Genomic DNA, 18838 nt, shown 5'->3' with positions numbered 1-18838 from the left:
GTAATGAATTCTGGTGGTGTACAGCCCAGAAGCCAAGCAGCCTTGAGTGCTGAGGAATCATCCTCCGCCAAGCAGGAGCAGCATCTACCTCCCACCACACCCCAGCCTCAGCCCATGATTGATGGGTAGGAGGGCCTCTGCTTGAAAGGGAACCAGATCCAGAACTCTCTACCTGGAATAAAGACTATACTCTCAGCTTGGCTTTTCTCCTCCAACCTCTGCTACCTCCCCACACCCCTTTCTCCTGAGCTTACTCTACCCAACAACAACTTTGCAAGAATCCTCACCTCAGGCTCCACTTCTGCTTAGGAAAAAATTCAACCTCAGAGATCACTTTTTAAAAAGGCCACTGTCAGTATGGATCAACAATGAACTCCTGAAAGGTACTGCTTCGATCTGAATTGTATCCCCTTAAAATTCATTTGTTGAAATTCTAACCCCCAATGTGATAGTATTAGGAGCTAGGGCCTTTGAGAGGTGATTAGGTTATGGAGTCCTCAAAAATGGGATTAGTTCCTTTAAAAGAGAGACCTCAGAGAGCTCTCTACCTGCTGGTGAAGACACAGCAAAAAGGTGCTGTCTATGAACCAGGAAGAAGGTTTTCACCAGCACCTTGAATTCCCAGCTTGCAGAACTATGAGAAATAAGTTTGTGTTATTTATACCCCATCCAGTATATGGTATTTTGTTATAGCGGCCCAGACAGATTAAGATAAATACTCAAGGAATTTCCAGGGCTTTGATTTTCACAAGAAAATGTGCCTTCTTCATTCTGTGCTTAGGACTGGCCTTAATTTTCTCTTCCCTTCAAATCCAACTTGAGACCTTGGGTAGAACATATGTATGACATACCAGAAAATGGAGATTATTAAGTGGAGGGGGGTCTAGAAAATACTAGAGGACATGAGTTTGGATAGTTCAGTTTGTCCTGACATTTATTTTAGATATTTATCATGGTTTGAACTATAAATAAGGGAGGAGACTCTGGTCCTTTTTCCTTCATTCTCAGAGTTGGGGATCCAGAGAGAACATCTATAATAACAGTGGTTGTAGAACATAATCAGGGGTGAAAATAGGAAGGGCAGGATAAGCAGGAAGCCTGTGAAGGCAGAGAATAGTCGTGGTGAGATTAGCACTTTCAATGGGGAATCTTTGTATAGATTTCCCCTGAATAGGTGTCAAGCAAGACTAGGATGGGCAATTGAGCAGTGTTTCAGTTCTGGGTTGATATACCATTTTATTCCCTGAAGAATCTAAAACCAAATTCTCTGGGCACAGAAATGTCTGAACCTTGACAATGTTAAACATGTTACCTAAGGTATTTTAAGTTCTTCCAAGAGCATTTATGGTAATCACTAATCTCATTAATCCACACACATTATTAGCAATATATAGTCAGTTGATGTTGCTATCCTAATGATTAGATTTTAAGGCATGTATAAACTGGATGATAAATTTTCCAAAGAGTTTACCTTGAAAAACTATTTTTGAAGTATTAATGTTAATATATTATGTTTAGCTGTTATGATAACTATAATGATGGTAATAAAGATTTATTACTTGCTTGCAATATGACAGGTATAGAGATAAGCAGTTGATATGAATGAGTTCATTTAATTAGTATAATAACCCATGCAGTATTATAACCCATAATAGCTTATGGAAAAACCTGAACAAACTTTTTGGCCAACCCAATAGCTCTCATCATTAGCCTCATTAAGCTCAAGTTCCCAAGTGTACACAGCTTTTAACGATGAAAACAAATGAGAACTCAGAATGTGTGACCCCAGACTCTTAACCAGTGTATTAAGTTACCTACTGCTGCAGAACAAATCACCACAACAAAACAACACATATTACTGAGTTTACAGTTCCTGTAGGTCAGGAATCCAGACATAGCATAGCTGGGCCCTCAGCTTCAGGGTCTCACCAGGCTGCAATACAGGTCTTGGTCAGGGCTGCAGTCTCAACAGAAGCTCAACTGCAGACAGATCTCCTTTCAGGATCCCTCAGCTGTTGGCAGAGATCATCTTGAGGTTGCAGGTCTGTAGTCCCTGTTTTCTGGCCAGTTGCTGGGAGCAATTTTTAGCTCTAAGAGATCAGCTCCCCTTCTTTGCACAGAGCCCCCTTCATAAACAGTTTCACAACATGAGAGCTTACTTCCTCAAAGCCAGCAAAAGAGAGTCCAATGTCTGTCAGCTGAGGCAGGGTCTTACATACCATAATATAACCATGGAAGTGACATCCCATTTGCCATATTCTTTTGGTTAAGAGCAAGTCACCTATTCCCCAGGAGAGGGAATGATACAAAGGCATTAAAACCAGGAGGCAGGGCTTCAGGGTCTGTCCACCATAACCACTAGTCAAGTAACAGACTAAAATCATGCTTCTGCCAAATCTGTGTATATTATCTACAATATTTTAATTTCCTGTATTTACTTAATTTGATTCACTTTTTAAAATATTTCACAAAGAAGTTTTATATCATAATCATAAATTGTTTGCCATGAATAGAAGGTGGAACAGATAAAATTCAGGTAAATTAAAAAAGATTTACACTGTACTCTGTATTCACCTGGAAGGGCTCACTTAATCCTCACACTGTTCATGGTAAATAATATCATCCTCATTATTAAAAATGTGAAAGCTGAGATCCAGAAAACTTTGATAAGTTGCTCAAGACTACTCAGCTTATAAGCTGTGAACCAAGATTCATATCTATGACTACTGGCCGCCAAAGTGCAACGAAATAGTCTAGATAGCACCCAACTTCACTATGCACTCCAGTTTTCCTGGTTCTCTTTCAAAACTCCACCCATGTCCTAACCTTTTTTAATCCTGAGATTCCATCTTCAGATAGCAGGAATCAACATGATACAAGGGTAAAGAGTAAGCAGGCTCAGGTTTTAATGTGGCCTTTATCTCTTACTAGCCTTATCACCTGGGGCAAGTTATTGCTTTGCCTCAACTGTCTCACCTATAAAATGGAGATAATAGTAAGTGGTTCATAAAGGCAAGAGTGAGAATTTTAATAATACTATTTTTGTTATCATCTCAAAGAAAAACATCCACAACTCCCAACCTTGAGTGCTATGCAGATGTTTACCACAGTGAGATTTTTCCAATCCTCCTGAAAAACAAGTGAAAAGAGAAATAGGCTATTTTGACACATGGCATGAATTTGTGAATGTATTTTTAAAGTTTGCTATATTTTATCTTTGGAGGGGGCAATGTCCTTGAGTAGGACTGAGAAGATGGAGTGTGATACCCAAAGCAAACTTTGCTCAATTGCTCAGCTGTGTCCGACACTTTGTGACCCCACGGTCTGTAGCCCACCAGGCTTCTCTGTCCATGGGATTATCCAAGCAAGAATATTGCAGTGCGCTGCCTTTCCTTCTCCAGCCCCAAACAAAAGGTTGGCCTTAGCTGGGAGCACGATTAGAACACCTTTAGCACCAGGGGAAAGGCTACTTTTATGGACACAGATGCAGGCAGGTAGGTCCCTGCATGGGAGGAACTTGTGGCCACTCTACTTAGTGCTTTGAAGGCACAGGTCTAAACATTCTTCCTTTGCTCTTCCACAATATCAATTTTGCCTCTCAAATTACTTCTATTAGCATTAAATCATGCAGTTATCTTTCCTATCTTAGTAAAAACATCTCTTTATTGACTCCACCGCTTACACCAGTCTCTTTCCTTTTACAGTGAACTACTCTCAAAGAGCTATTTTTATCTGTTCTCTCCACATTTTCTCCTCCCGTTCCTTCCTTGAATATACTTTAGTCATGCTTTTACTTCTACCTCTCTGTGGAAACTTCTCTTGCCCAGCTCACCAAAATCCTCCACATTGCTAAATTCAATGACTTTCAGTCTTTATCTCACTCACTCCATCAGCAGCATTGGACACAACTGTGCTTCCCTCCTGACACGCTTCCTTCCGAGCTCCACACCCTTAAGGTTTCCTTCTAGCTCTTCTCTGCTGACTCCTATCATCCAAAAGTCTATTTCCAGCCCATATCTCTCCCTGTCTTCCACAATCTTCCCTCCTACTCAACATCTGCACCACCGGAACACCTCAAACTTAACACATCTACAAGGAGACTCACTTCCCTTTGCTTCCCTGTAAATGGTGATTCCTTTCTTCCAACTCTTTAAACGAACAGTGTGCGACAGACAGCTGAAGCACCTGTACCGTCTCATCTCTCACATCACTCATTCAATCTATCTGCGATCCCATAGGCTCTACTCACTACTCTTCTCAACATCTTCTCTGCTGTGCACTTAGCCAAGCCACCATCACTTCTTTCCTGGATTCTTGCAACAAATCTCCTAACTGGCATCTCTCCTTCTGCCCTAAACCTGAGTGGCCCTAATAAAACAGAAACCACATCTTATAATGCCTTGGCTCAAAACCGTCCAGTGATTTTCCATGTCATGTTGAGAAAAACTAAAGTTGCCCAGTGATCTCAAAGATCTGATGCCATCTGTTCCATTGCCTCTCTGATACAATTTCTCACTATTCTCTACCCTGCTCAGTCAATTCCTGTCTCACTGGCCGTTGCAGTGTTTCATAAACGCACCAGGCATCCTCCTGCCTCAGGGCTTTTGTATGTGCTCTTCTTGGTCCCTGAGAGAGAGGCCCATCTTTACCAACTTTTATAAAATTGTAAGCCCCTCTCAACACTTCCTGCTTTACTTTTTTCTCAGCATTTACTGTTGTTCTACATAGATTTACTTATTTACTTTGCTCTCAAGTTCCAACAGGGCAGGAATTTTTTGTCTATTTCATTCACTACTGTGTTCTTAGTGCTTAAGATAGTGCCTAGCAGAGAGTGAATGTGCAATAAATATTTGTTGAATGAATTAATTATCATCAAGATGGTAAGATTTATATAATTACAGTTATTTTGTAAACACCTGATGATATGAGTTTTCTCCTATGTTCTGCATGATTCTAAAGAGGAAGGGTGCTCCTTTAATCTAATTGGTACTCATACATTCCAAAACTATCCACAACCTGACCCCTTACAAAAAGGAAAAGATAAACCTCATTGATACTGATTTCAAAATGGGTACCAAAGAGTCAATGATGGACACAAAATTAAAAATGAAAAATAAAACTAAAATAGAAAATGTGGGTTTATAAATATGAGTTTACCTTTAAAGAAGACAGTCTCTTTAAATAGACACTTGAAAAGAAAATCACTGGGATGTGATACTTTATTTGGGAACTTGGCTATCAATTGCTTTCTCTGAACTAATATGAGAGATGAGTTACAGAATGTTAAAGACCCAGGGTGCTAAAGCAAGCACTTATGTATTGACTGACCACATAGGGGGTTAAGTTTTCAAGAAAGATGAAATTTGACTGGATCCTCACTTTTTATAAAGAATCAAAAATTTTCCTGATTGTGTTTCATGATTCTCAATGTTATAAGAGACGAGGATTCTCCTATTAAACTTCAACTACAGATCCCGTCTTTGCTGATTTGGACACAAAAGCTTCTAAGTCTGTGAAATATTTTCTGTAATTATTGGACATCATGACACAAAACTAATGAAGAAGATACTAATAATTCATAAAATTTATTCAGTGTTCATCATTTCAGGTATACATGGATTCACAGGAAGTCCCCTGGGTTTTCTTTTTCACCTTGAACTAAATTCTTTGTTTTATATATAAAAGGTGTAAATAACTTCTGGAAGTTGAAATAGCTATTAAAATTGCTGGCTTTCTATTGCAGCTGTTTATGAGAACACTTGATTTAAATAAAAGTGCTTCTGCGTGCAACCGTACACTCAGTCATGTCCAACTCTTTGTAACCCTCCCTGGATTGTGGCCCTCCAGACTCCTCTGTCCATGGGATTCTCCAGGCAAGAATACTGGAGTGGGTTGCCATGCCCTCCTCCAGGGGATCTTCCTGACCCAGGGATCAAACCCACGTCTCTTGCATCTCCTGCACTGATAGGTAGATTCTTTACCACTGTGCCACCTGGGAAGCTCAAAAATGCTTCTGATGGTTTAAAAATATCATAAAAAAATGGAGATGCAGATTTGCTGTTCATACAAGGGACATTTTATTTTAATTAATTATGACAGGGAAAATTAATTTAGCTATAATTTCCTGCTGCCTCTAAGCAAGGAAGATCCTGCAGAGACCCTTTTTCTGCTGAGCCAGCTGAGACCATGAAAATACAAAGCAGAGCCTGGAGATGGAATTGAGAGTCAAACTGTGCTGCTCATGCAGAGTGTGGGCCACAGGGAAAAGCAGCTTAGGAAGAAGCTTCCAGAAAGAGGAAAACCAAGCTTTTGGTAGTAGATAGAACACTGCAGGGAAGCTGCCACCAAGAGAAGAACTTTTGGGGGAAAGAGGAGAAAGAGATGCTTAGATAAGTGTTTATTTTTTAATTAGAGTATAATTGCTTTTAATATTATATTGGTTTCTGCCATACATCAACATGCATCAGTCATAGGTATACATATGTCCCCTCCCTCTTGAACCTCCCCTCCCACCCCTCTAGGTTGTAAGACAGCACCAGGTTGAGCTCTCTGCATCACACAGCTAATTCCCACTGGCTATCTATTTTGCATATGGTAATATATATGTTTCAATGCTACTCTCTCAACTCCTCCCACCCTCTCCTTCCCACTCTGTGTCCACAAGTCTGTTCTCTATGTCTGTGTCTCTATTGCTGCCCTGCAAATAGGTTCATCAGTACCATTTTTCTAGATTCCATATATATGCATTAATATACCATATTTGTTTTTCTCTTTTTGATTTACTTCATCTGTATGACAGGCTCCAGGTTCATCCGCCTCACTAGAACTGACTCAGATTCGTTCCTTTCTATGGCTGAGTAATATTCCATTGTGTATATGTACCACAACTTCTTTATGTGTTCATTAGATAAGTGCTGAATGAAGTCCACCATATGGTGATATCACTCTTTTTCCAATTGTTATTATTTCCATACATTAAAATAAATACATAGCTATTAAAATTTTTAAAAATTAGAACCAAACAAAATTATTGTAAACCACTAAAATCATATGAGCCATCCAACTAACATACTCTGGTCAACTCTGGACTACACAGCAAAACTGCACATTAGAAGGCAGAGTAACCCTCCTTAGCTACCCACTCTAATTCTGGCAGCTGAATACTGCAGTACAGAAGACTTTCAGGAAACATATGAGAGAGCTGTCAACTCTTTAGTAATGTACATTATTTGGAAAAGTATTAGGCTTTTTGAGTTTTAACTTTTCAAAGTCATGAAATGACACTGAAAAGACCTACACAAAAGAAGCCCCAGAAATGGAGAGAACAGTGATGAAGCTTAAAATATAAATCTTTCATTAACTGAACAAAGCTATTTAGTTTTAGCAGCAGCAACTTAGTTTTAACGGGAATCAAAACTTTGACAGAGTCAGAATGGATCACAGGAAGGACTTTCGTTATTTCAGATCAGGTGGCAATTCAGATCTTTTATTTTTTTATATAAAAATTCTGAAACTTAGAATAAAACATGAAGAAATGATTTTTAGGGATAAAATATTAATGCACTATTAATGTTAAGAAAAGAATACACAACTGTCTACTGGATACCAACAACTTATCTAAAGAACAAGGTTTATCAAATGTATATTCCAGTGGGTATAGGAAAGATTTTCCAGAATCCCACAAAAATGGAAAAAGCAACATACTTAATTCTGTTTGTTGCTCCAGGGGAAACTCCAACTGAAGCAGTCTTTTGAGCAATCTGCTTCCACTTTGCTGAGAATGAGAACCTCTTCCCTTAAGGCCATACTCATCTCACCATTTTTCTAATTCTCTTTTTGGAGACATTCCAGAGAAACACTGCTTCTATTTTATAAATGCTCCAGGGTTGAGGCTAGTCGAACAGAACTGAAAAAACCCTATTTATTGGAATTGTCCCAGGAACAGCATGCAACCTTTCCTGTACAAAGAAAACAGGGATGCCTGACTTCAAAGATCCATCCTTCAGCCTTGAAGAGAAGAATCAGAAGCAAACACTTTTAATTGCAACATGTTCTTCTTGACTATGAAAAACTCCAGAAGCTGTGCACAATGTTTAGGGAAAATGTGAGAGGAGTTATGTAATCCAGCAAACAGGGCCAAGTTCTAGAAAAGTGCACAGTGTTTCTGGGTACACAACAGTCCCATTGTGGATTATTATGAGGCCCGGCTGGGTTTCTTTTACCTTCCTCAAAACTTCCCCTGCGGAGGAGGAGGGAAGGGGGAAGAGTAAACAATAATAAGTTAACCCTTGAGTTTGGGAATCTGATAAAACATCCTGAACATCTCTTAAAACCAGAATCACTTTGTAAGTCTCGGCTGTTTTTGGCCAAATCAGCCAGACAGTTTTTTCTGGTGTATGAGGATACCCAAACCCATGATGTTTCCTGAAATGTAAAAAGAGCCTCGAGGGTCAGCTGATTGCATTTTATCCAAAGTTTTTTTTTCAATCCATGCAAATATTGGGTTGGCCAAAAGTTCATTCAGGCTTTCTGTAAGATGGTATGGAAAACCTGAATGAACATTTTGGTCAATCCAATAGAACTCACCATTAACATAGAGAGGCAGCAGATGTAGGAAGTCAGGTAAATTGACACTTTGAAACAATCCATTTAATTGGAATATTTTGATTTTTATGAAATTTTTGGATATCAAAATGCTCTCAAAGGCAAACTGTGCTGCAGAAGCCTAATTGCTAGAAAATTCTCCACACGCTGCAGATTGGCAAAGCCTCAGAAAATGAAACATTCAGTTACTCTACTAACTGTTTATTTTTTAAATGGTCTCTTGATATGAACTGATATATATTTATACTCTTCTCACTCAGGCAAATCATTTACCTCTTTCTCCATTTGTAATCCTTCTGCTCTAATATTTCTTTCAAATACTTCTCTCTTTTCCATCTGGGGGTTGGATTTTCTGTACACAAGAATGTAGTCAATTCGACATTTCCCGTCTCTGAAGTAAAGGCCATTTAATTTGTTTTTTTCTGGTACTGTCTGCACACAAAGAGAAAGGGACCAGTTTAAGACACTCAAAACTGAGCCTTGACTGAGTAATGTTAAAGAATAATTAAAACTAAATGAATTTTCCTTGTGTTTAATCAAAATTACACTTTTATTAATGAAAAATGTTAACAACAGAAAACAAAATAAAAATTGGAAAAAGCATTAAGTCTAATGAACAAAACTTAAACATACCCAATGATATCAAAAGTTGCCAAGGATGTGGAGCAACTGACATTCTACAGGTGAGAGTGAAAACTGATATACTAACACTGGAAAACACACTAACATCATCATGTAAAATTGAACATTGGCATATATAACCCTAATAAATTCCTGACAAACCAGGAAATGTGTATATGAATGTTCACAGCAGCATTATTCATAAGAGAAAAAATTTTAAATGGGAATCAATGCATATCAATGAATAGGCAAACATAAATAAATTGTATAGTCATATAGTAGAATATTATACAGCAGGGAAAAAGAACTACTGATGCATCTTATAATAAGCAAAATCTTAAAAACAATATTGACAGAAGAAAAGCAAGTCACAAGACTTTATACTGCATGACACCATTTTTTACAAAGCACAAAACAAAATCAATGTAAAATAAGTTGTTAAGGCTACACATGTATGCATGGTAAAATGATTTTTAGAGCAAGGTAATAAAAAATGCAAAAATTCAGGAAGACAGTCCATCTGGTAAGGGAGAAGGATGAGACTACATGTAGTTTGATGGTTTTAGTAATACTTTTTAGTTGAGTGTCTCTCAAACTTTTTTTGCCCACCATAGTAAATATTTTTCTTTGTGATATTTGTGTATGCAGTTATAAACAGCACAAGGATTAAATCTGCTTGTAACTTATAGTCAGAGCAGGGTCTTCATATACATGGTTTCTCCACATTGTGGTTGCAATCACATATCATATAGTACTATAATATCTATTACTGAAAAACATCCACAGATAGATGGACCCACATAGCTCAAACCCACATTATTCAAGGGTCAACTGTACATGTAAACACAAAAAAATTTGAGATCACAGTATGTATCAGTTTCTAAATAGCAGTATGAAGAAAGAAAACATGCCAGACCTCCAAGGCTATTGCTAGAGTCCATATTCTTGCAGCAGTGCCATGCATGCAACCTCATTCAAAAGGAAAAATCTCAGCTGGGAGAGATGGAAATAACATGTCTCATTACTGGGCAGGAATTTATAACTGATGATCAATCTTCACTATTTCTGGCTTCTGCTCAGAAGCCCACCCAAATAAACACTTTCTGAGCAGTCATCTGCTGGGCAAGGGAACCACTCAGTAGATTTAGCACATTACCATCTATCTGCAAAACCAGCCGAGGGTTCAACAGAAGGTTTAGCAAAGCCCTAATCTCCCTGAGACTGTTCAATCACCTCTAAATTAAGGGGATTAGACTAGCTGCTTTGTGAGGTGCCTTTCAAGGTCCTTCCTTTGTGCCATGTTATGGTATCCAAAGTTTCTGTGTGAAGAAATGCTGACAGAATGAGTTTTTTTCTTAAAACACACATACACAGATAAGTAGTGTATGGCGTTTATACAAAGAGGTCTGGGAAGTTTGATAGAAGTAAACAATTTTTTCCTGCTCAAAGGTGTTATCCTTTCACTGGCTAATGGCCTCTGGAATAACAACAGCATTAAGAATACACAATAAATTAATGACTCTGATCTGTGTTCCTATTACCTAAGCAGTAGCAGCGCATATACAAGTGTCAGTCGCTTAGTCACGTCTAACTCTTTGTGATCCCGTGGACTGTAGCCCACCAGGCTCCTCGGTCCTTGGAATTCTCCAGGCAAGAATACTGGAATGGGTAGACATTCCCTTCTCTAGGGAATCTTTCCGTCCCAGGGACTGAACCTGGGTCTACTGCATTGCAGGCAGATTTTTTACCTACCATCTGAGCTTCAAAATCACTGCAGATGGTGACTGCAGCCAGGAAATTAAAAGACGCTTGCTCCTTGGAAGAAAAGCTATGACAACCTAGACAGCATGTTAAAAAGCAGAGATGTTACTTTGCCAACAAAGGTCCATCTAGTCAAAGCTATGGTTTTTCCAATAGTCTTGTATGGATGTGAGAGTTGGACTATAAACAAAGCTGAGCGCCCAAGAATTGATGCTTTTGAACTGTGGTGTTGGAGAAGACTCTTGAGAGTCCCTTGGACAGCATGGAGATGCAACCAGTCCATCCTAAAGAAAATCAGTCCTGAATATTCATTGGAAGGACTGATGCTGAAGCTGAAACTCCAATACTTTGGCCATCTGATGCGAAGAGCTGACTCATCTGAAAAGACCCTGATTCTGGGAAAGATTGAAGGCAGGAGGAGAAGCGAATGACAGAGGATGAGATGGGTGAATGACATCACTGACTCAATGGACATGAGTTTGAGTAGGCTCTGGGAGTTGGTGATGGACAGGGAGGCCTGGTGTGCTGCAGTCCATGGGGTTGCAAAGAGTCAGACAGACACGACTGAGAGACTGAACTGAACTGAGCCACTAGGAAAGCCCATATGCAAAGTGAATATACAAAGAAGATACTTAACTCCACTGAGACACAGCTGAGCAACAGCGAATGCTTTTAAAAAATACTTTTTTTTCCTCCAAATAACACATGAACAGATGGTCTGTTTATACTTGCAATGAGTTTCTGTAATCTTAGTTTCCAGATTACAGAGGCAAATGGAAACTCAAAGAGGCTACAGACAACACAGTCTACTGAGGTCTGGTCCACTTTATATCATTGTTCCACATGATGGGAGATTTCAACAGGGAATCCATTCTTGTAAAGCTAACTTTTGACTAGTCAGCCACATCTAAAATGTAAATCATTTTAAAATGATGAGTGTTTTTAAAAACCTTTGTATAAGCTAAATGCCTTCAGCTATAAGAGAAGTGCATGACCCACTGAAAGTCTGTTTTGAGCTAGGTAGATTTCAGATTCCTGAAACATGCTAGACCCCCAGAGGTTTTCAAAAGCGTGTAAGACTTCATCCCTTCTTTTCCCCCAGGAGCCACCAGTTCAATGAGATGACTTTAAACAATCCACTGGAATATGCTTCTCCAGTTCCAGCCTGGATCAAGAATTTTGTTTTTATGAAATGGCATACTCTTACCTCTCCCCCGGCTTCCAACCTGCTAGCATCATCTGAAGTACTGGTCAGATTTCCAGGGTGAAGGAGAGAGTCATCATCTTTGCAAGGACTGTTGACAGCTTCTAATTCATCAAAAAGAATATTGACATCCTTGGCCACTAGAACCAAAGTAAATACATTACAAGTCAAGTCAAGAATCTGGGATCTTAAAAGCAATACTAAAAATAAAGACATCTCCCTCTGGCTGCGTAGTTTTTCATTGTTTCAATTACACCTTAAATGACAGGTATATTATTTCCAAACAAAAATGGACGTCAAATGTAAAATGTGTTTAACCAAACAGTGTCTTCATTAGGCCAAGGTGAAAGAAAATGTGAAGTATCTCCACAATATAAATATAATTTGTCTTCCATGATAACAAAACACAATGTTTTGTTTACCTTTCCTTCATATAGTTGTTTAGCATGGGTTCTTTAAGACTTCAAAGAACTCATTTTGCATTTAAAAAAAATTTTTTAATTGGAGGATGGCTTTACAAGGTTGTGTTGGTTCCTGATATACAACAATGTCAATCTGCTATAAGTATACATATGTTTCCTTCTTCTTAAGCCTCCTTCCCACCCACCTCCCCATTCCGGTCATCATAGAACACCAAGCTGAGCTCCCTGAGCTATACAGCAGCTTTCCACTAGCTATCTGTTTTACACATGGTAAGACTAGAGATCTCTTCAAGAAAATTAGAGATACCAAGGGAACATTTCATGCAAAGATGGGCTCAATAAAGGACAGAAATGGTAGGGACCTAACAGAAGCAGAAGATATTAAGAAGAGGTGGCAAGAATACACAGAGAAACTGTACAAATATGTTCTTCACGACCCAGACAATCACGATGGTGTGATCACTCATCTAGAGCCAGACATCCTGGAATGTGAAGTCAACTGGGCCTTAGAAAGCATCACTACGAACAAAGCTAGTGGAGGTGATGGAATTCCAGTTGAGCTATTTCTAGTCCTGAAAGATGACGCTGTGAAAGTGCTGCACTCAATATGCCAGCAAATTTGGAAAACTCAGCAGTGGACACAGGACTGGAAAAGGTCAGTTTTCGTTCCAATCCCAAAGAAAGGCAATGCCAAAGAATGCTCAAACTACCGCACAATTGCACTCATCTCACACGCTAATAAAGTAATGCTCAAAATTCTCCAAGCCAGGCTTCAGCAATATGTGAACCGTGAACTTCCAGATGTTCAAGCTGGTTTTAGAAAAGGCAGGGGAACCAGAGATCAAATTGCCAACATCTGCTGGATCATCAAAAAAGCAAGAGAGTTCCAGAAAAACATCTATTTCTGCTTTATTGACTATGCCAAAGCCTTTGATTGTGTGGATCACAATAAACTGTGGAAAATTCTGAAAGAGATGGGAATACCAGACCACCTGACCTACCTCTTGAGAAACCTGTATGCAGGTCAGGAAGCAACAGTTAGAACTGGACATGGAACAACAGACTGGTTCCAAATAGGAAAAGGAGTACATCAAGGCTGTATATTTTCACCCTGCTTATTTAACTTATATGCAGTGTACATCATAAGAAATGTTGGGCTGGAAGAAGCACAAGCTGGAATCAAGATTGCGGGAGAAATATCAATAACGTCAGATATGCAGATGACACCACCCTTATGGCAGAAAGTGAAGAAGAACTAGAAAGTCTCTTGATGAAAGTGAAAGAGGAGAGTGAAAAAGTTGGCTTAAAGCTCAACATTCAGAAAACTAAGATCATGGCATCTGGTCCCATCACTTCATGGGAAATAGATAAGAAAACAGCAGAAACAGTGGCAGACTTTATTTTGGGGGGCTCCAAAATCACTGCTGATGGTGATCGCAGCCATGAAATTAAAAGACGCTTACTCCTTGGAAGGAAAGTTATGACCAACCTAGACAGCATATTAAAAAGCAGAGACATTACTTTGCCAACAAAGGTCCCTCTAGTCAAGGCTATGGTTTTTCCAGAGGTCGTATATGGATGTGAGAGTTGGACTATAAACAAAGCTGAGCGCCCAAGAATTGATGCTTTTGAACTGTGGTGTTGGAGAAGACTCTTGAGAGTCCCTTGGACTGCAAGGAGATCCAACCAGTCCATCCTAAAGGAGATCAGTCCTGGTTGTTCATTGGAAGGACCAATGTTCAAGCTGAAACTCCAATACTTTGGCCAACTTATGCGAAGAGCTGACTCATTTGAAAAGACCCTGATGGTGGGAAAGATTGAGGGCAGGAGGAGAAGGGGATGACAGAAGATGAGATGGCTGGATGGCATCACCAACTTGATGGACATGGGTTTGGGTGGACTCAGGGAGTTGGTGATGGACAGGGAGGCCTGGCGTGCTGCAGTTCATGGGGTCGCAAAGAGTCGTTAATGACTGAGCGACTTAACTGAACTGAACTGATTCATCCAGTAAGTATTTATTGAAACCTACGCTGTCCAGAAACGGGTTCAAGTACTGGACATGACAGGCACTACCCCTGTTCTCCAAGAGCTCGTGGTCCATCCAAGGTAGAAGCAGGACCTCTCCCTCCTTTGGGACAGACGTGACAAAGCTCCTCTTCACCCAAACAAGATCACTTGTTAATACATCCCATCACCTCCCTCATACATTGTTTCTCAAATTAAGAAATGTTTGATAATTATCTGCCTGGTTGAATTCTGTGATTAGGCTCATTAAATAAGAAAGAGAGCCAAATGCTCTGAGGAGTCAATTAATAATGATGAGAGAGGGAGGAAGGGAGGGAATGAGAGAGAGAAGGAGGGAGAAATGGATGAAGGGAGGCAGAGGGACGGGGAGAGGGAGGGAGAAAAGAGGGAGAGGGAATGCAAAAATTCCATTCTAATCAAATATGGACCTGCATTGTATACAGACTCAGAAAGGGCCCTGTGAACAGAACTGGGCAGGTAACATGGGTTCTGGCATATGGATACCACATATTTGGGAAAGCAAGGAAGATAACCAAATGACTCTCTCTTGCAAAAAGCAGGCATTTACCCTAAAGAGACCCAGGAACTAAACAGCAGGGACTTACATTGAACAACTAAACAAGGGCCAAGAAACTGAAATTGCCTGGGAGACCAAAAATCAGCTACTGACTCTGAGTCAAGCAACAAAGGCAGCAGGGAGAAAGATTTCTGAGGGCTGGCTTGTTCTACTCTCCAGAATGGAAGCAGATCAGAGAAGGCAAAGGACCAGGAAGCAGGGAGATCCTGACCTCCCTCATGTGATGAGAGGGCCAATTTGCCACAGTGGTACTGAATCTACTATCAAACATTTGCAATTATTTCCATTATTCTTTCAGTGAAAATAATTTTGTATATTAGCTCAACTCTCTTGGGAAAAGAGACTGCAAACATATAGCAAGGGCTAAAACAAACAAATGAATTGCTTATCTTCTGCCATTTGCTCATTGAACCAACACTGAGCTTAGGTGCTGAAGGTATAAACATGACCAAGACATGAGTAGAGGGCCTCATACTTCCAGACAAGAGGATGAACTTTCCAATTGCTATAAAGGCAACTGGAAAAACAAAGCAAATGTTTATTTTAGACTGTGTTAGAAACAATCTAAAAGAGAGTAAGAAATAAATACCAAAAAAATCAAACAGTTCAACTCACTGCTCTTTCAAAAAAAAAACCAAAAACCTCACCTTGGCATTATAGTTCAGGAGTACTTTAATCTTGGCACTTTCTGAGGCAGAGAAAATAAAGTAAAATTATAGGTCACTGAAGAAGACATGAAAGGGTTGTGTGCAGTATAATCTGAGTTTCTATATTTGTTCTGCAGAGTGTCAATTCATTATACTATTGATATTTTTATCCTGAATTCCAAATGATTACATCTGATACTCAGAATTCTGAAGGTATTATATACTGACCTCATAGCCTCATTAGAAAATTAAAAAAAGGACACCTCCAGGAATAATTTAGAATAATAAAAAAAAAAATTGTTCTTGTCTCAGTTTGAACACTGACCTGGCTGTTTTATAACCAGCTCATCTATACATCTAGAGTCCCTTCCAGATGAAGGCCCAAGATGGCTCCAAACTTGACACAAGGGCTAGCAAATAGGAGGTGCTCAATGCCCATTTTAAAATAAATAAAAGCTAGCTTAAGATTATATCAATTGCCTTTTTTGTCCCTTATTCTAACTACCTCAGTGCCATTACTTGCAAGAATCTGTTTTTCTCTTGAATTCAGAGGTCAAATAGGAAGGAAGTGGGAAAGGACTACAATTTATTCAGAGCTGACTGTGTATGAAGAATTGTGAGATCTCTTTTCTCCTTCGATCTTCAGAACACCTTGTGGGACAGGTAGTATGAGAAAGAAGCCAGGTTCAAAGATGCTAAGTATGTTCACACAGCCCACAAGTGACAGAGATGAATTCCAACCCAGTTCTGACTCCCAAATCCAGGCTATTTCCAGCCAGCTCCTTGTTTTTGTGGAAGGCATTTTACTCTTCTTAAATCCTATTTGGTTTTCAAGAACAGGAAGTCATTTCACCAGCAAACAATTATCTTGTCACAATTTTAACACTGATCTGAATCAAGCTAGACTTCACAGCTGTAGCCTGACAAGTCTGCCACTTTTAAAAATTTAACAAATAGATCAAATTAAATGCTTTTAAAAATCCAGGAAAACACACAGCAGCACAGCACAGCTTTGAGCCACTGGAATTTTAAAAACCAAACATTGCTTTGCATTTATATGGCACTAGCAAGCCTAGGACCCTCTAGATGTTCATTACTCTTCAAATGAATTTGATAACAACCCTAAGGCAGAGGCTGCCTAGTGAACCAAGAAGAAGAGGGTCTAATTTAGAAAATTCAAAATAAATAATTGGAAAGGACATAAATCCTCCCTTAGCTAGCGTTATTCCTTTCTAATAGGCCAGTGTTTTTCAAAGTGTGTTCCCTGGAACCCCAGGATTCTTTGGAGGAACTTCAGGGGCCATGGAAGGGGCAAAAAGGAAACTGAGTGGGAAAGTCCTACACCTTTTGAAAGTGAAAGTGAAAGTGAAGTCGCTCAGTCGTGTCCGACTCTGCGACCCCATGGATTGTAGCCTACTACCTTTTACCCCCACCACTCCAAATAGCTCAGTTATCTGTCCTAAACACTGATAATATATGTAAATATATATTAGGGACAAAATAACAGATTCTGCAGCTTTAAAAAGTTTGAATACCTCCACTAGTGTATTAGGCAACAATTAAACGGGTATGTTAACACTTCCCCAAACAAAAATTGGGATAAGAAAGCTGGAGTCCTAATAGTAATAGATTTGAGAGCTGGCATTTTTTTTTTTTGCTGCCTGAAAAATTTACTTGAAATACTTTAAGATTCACAGTGTCTTAAAAACAACAACAACAACACAAGTCATGAGATTTTTTTAAATGTGTGGTTATTAAATTTTTTTCCATTGGCATTTCCTGGCTTTGTAAAGATACCGTTTTCAAAACAGAGCATACATGACAGCAGGGGGAACCCACAGCACACTCTGTAATGGGGCCAAGATCATTAAGTTGTTCCCAAGACAGCACGTTTCTTACAAAGAGCTCTTCACGCAGCTAGTCCATTCTAAAGAACAGACAGACACTTTGGTCGTTCTATAACAAGGCATCTAATGATGGCACCTCTTTCAACCTGCAAATGCTATTTAGAGAACTGTGTACATAATCTAAGCTTTGCTCAATAGCCGTGGTTCCCTTTTCACAACTAGAAACAAGGTCAGTGATGTTCTGCATTAAAAATCCTAAAGTATACTGACCTTAACTGCCCCTTCTCTGGAAAGAACATGAGCTTTGGATTTAGACAAGCCTGAGTTCAAACACTAGTCCTCCCACTTACTATTTGATTGGATTCTGTAACTTGTTCAAGCTTTAATTAAAGTGGGAATAATACAATGTACCAGAGAGGACTATTTCGAGGAATGATGACAAGGTGGCCACCAGTAAGTCCATAGTGCTTACTGTGTGCCAAGCACTAAGGGCTTTGCATAGATTGTCTATAACTACCTCCCTTTTACCAATATGGAAATTAGGGCAAAAAGAGTTTAAGAGTAAACAAAATAATACAGGTAGTTGCCTTACTTGATGTCTAAGGGCCATCAGTTCCTTCCTCTCCCTCATCTTCCCCTTTGCAACAGCATGGCCATATGAATTAAAAATACAATGGTTAATCAGGGATCAAGAAAGTGGATTGAGAATGACTCACTGGATGTCACTGAGAAATGACTCAGTCTCCTCACCCACAGAGCAAGAGCATCATCAATCTGGGAACAGCTTTATGATTGCATAGGGACATTGCAGGCATAAAGGGCTTCCCTGGTAGCTCAGTTGTAAAGAATCCTCCTGCGATGCAGGAGACTCAGGTTCAATTCCTGGGTTGGGAAGATCCACTGAAGAAGGGATAGGCTACCCACGCCAGTGTTCTTGGGCTTCCCTGGTGGCTCAGCTGGTAAAGAGTCCTCCTGCAATGTGGGAGACCTGGGTTCAGTCCCTTGGTTGGGCAGATCCCCTGGAGAAGGAAAAGGCTACTCACTCCAGTATTCTGGCCTGCAGAATTTCATGGACTGTATAGTCCATGGGGTTGCAAAGAGTCCGACATGACTGAGTGACTTCCACTTCA

The 18838-nt window shown here is 39.6% G+C and overlaps 1 protein-coding gene across 19 annotated transcripts in view; it reads right to left on the bottom strand.

The window, feature by feature from the left end:
• Positions 1-18838, bottom strand: part of ANO4 (anoctamin 4) — a 419392-nt gene that overhangs the window by 169877 nt on the left and 230677 nt on the right. For all 19 annotated transcript variants that reach the window (XM_081595414.1, XM_081595415.1, XM_081595416.1 and 16 more), the window contains 2 exons: positions 12194-12330; positions 8878-9036 (listed from right to left, as the gene is read on the bottom strand). In XM_081595414.1, the coding sequence (XP_081451540.1) occupies positions 8878-9036; positions 12194-12330 (296 nt within the window). The remainder of the gene's footprint in view (positions 1-8877; positions 9037-12193; positions 12331-18838) is intronic.

Source organism: Giraffa tippelskirchi, chromosome 4 (genome assembly GCF_054371585.1).
Source record: "Giraffa tippelskirchi isolate mGirTip1 chromosome 4, T2T-mGirTip1v1.2.pri, whole genome shotgun sequence".
Taxonomy (NCBI): Eukaryota; Metazoa; Chordata; class Mammalia; order Artiodactyla; family Giraffidae; genus Giraffa; species Giraffa tippelskirchi.
This window is presented reverse-complemented; position numbering and strand designations above follow the sequence as displayed.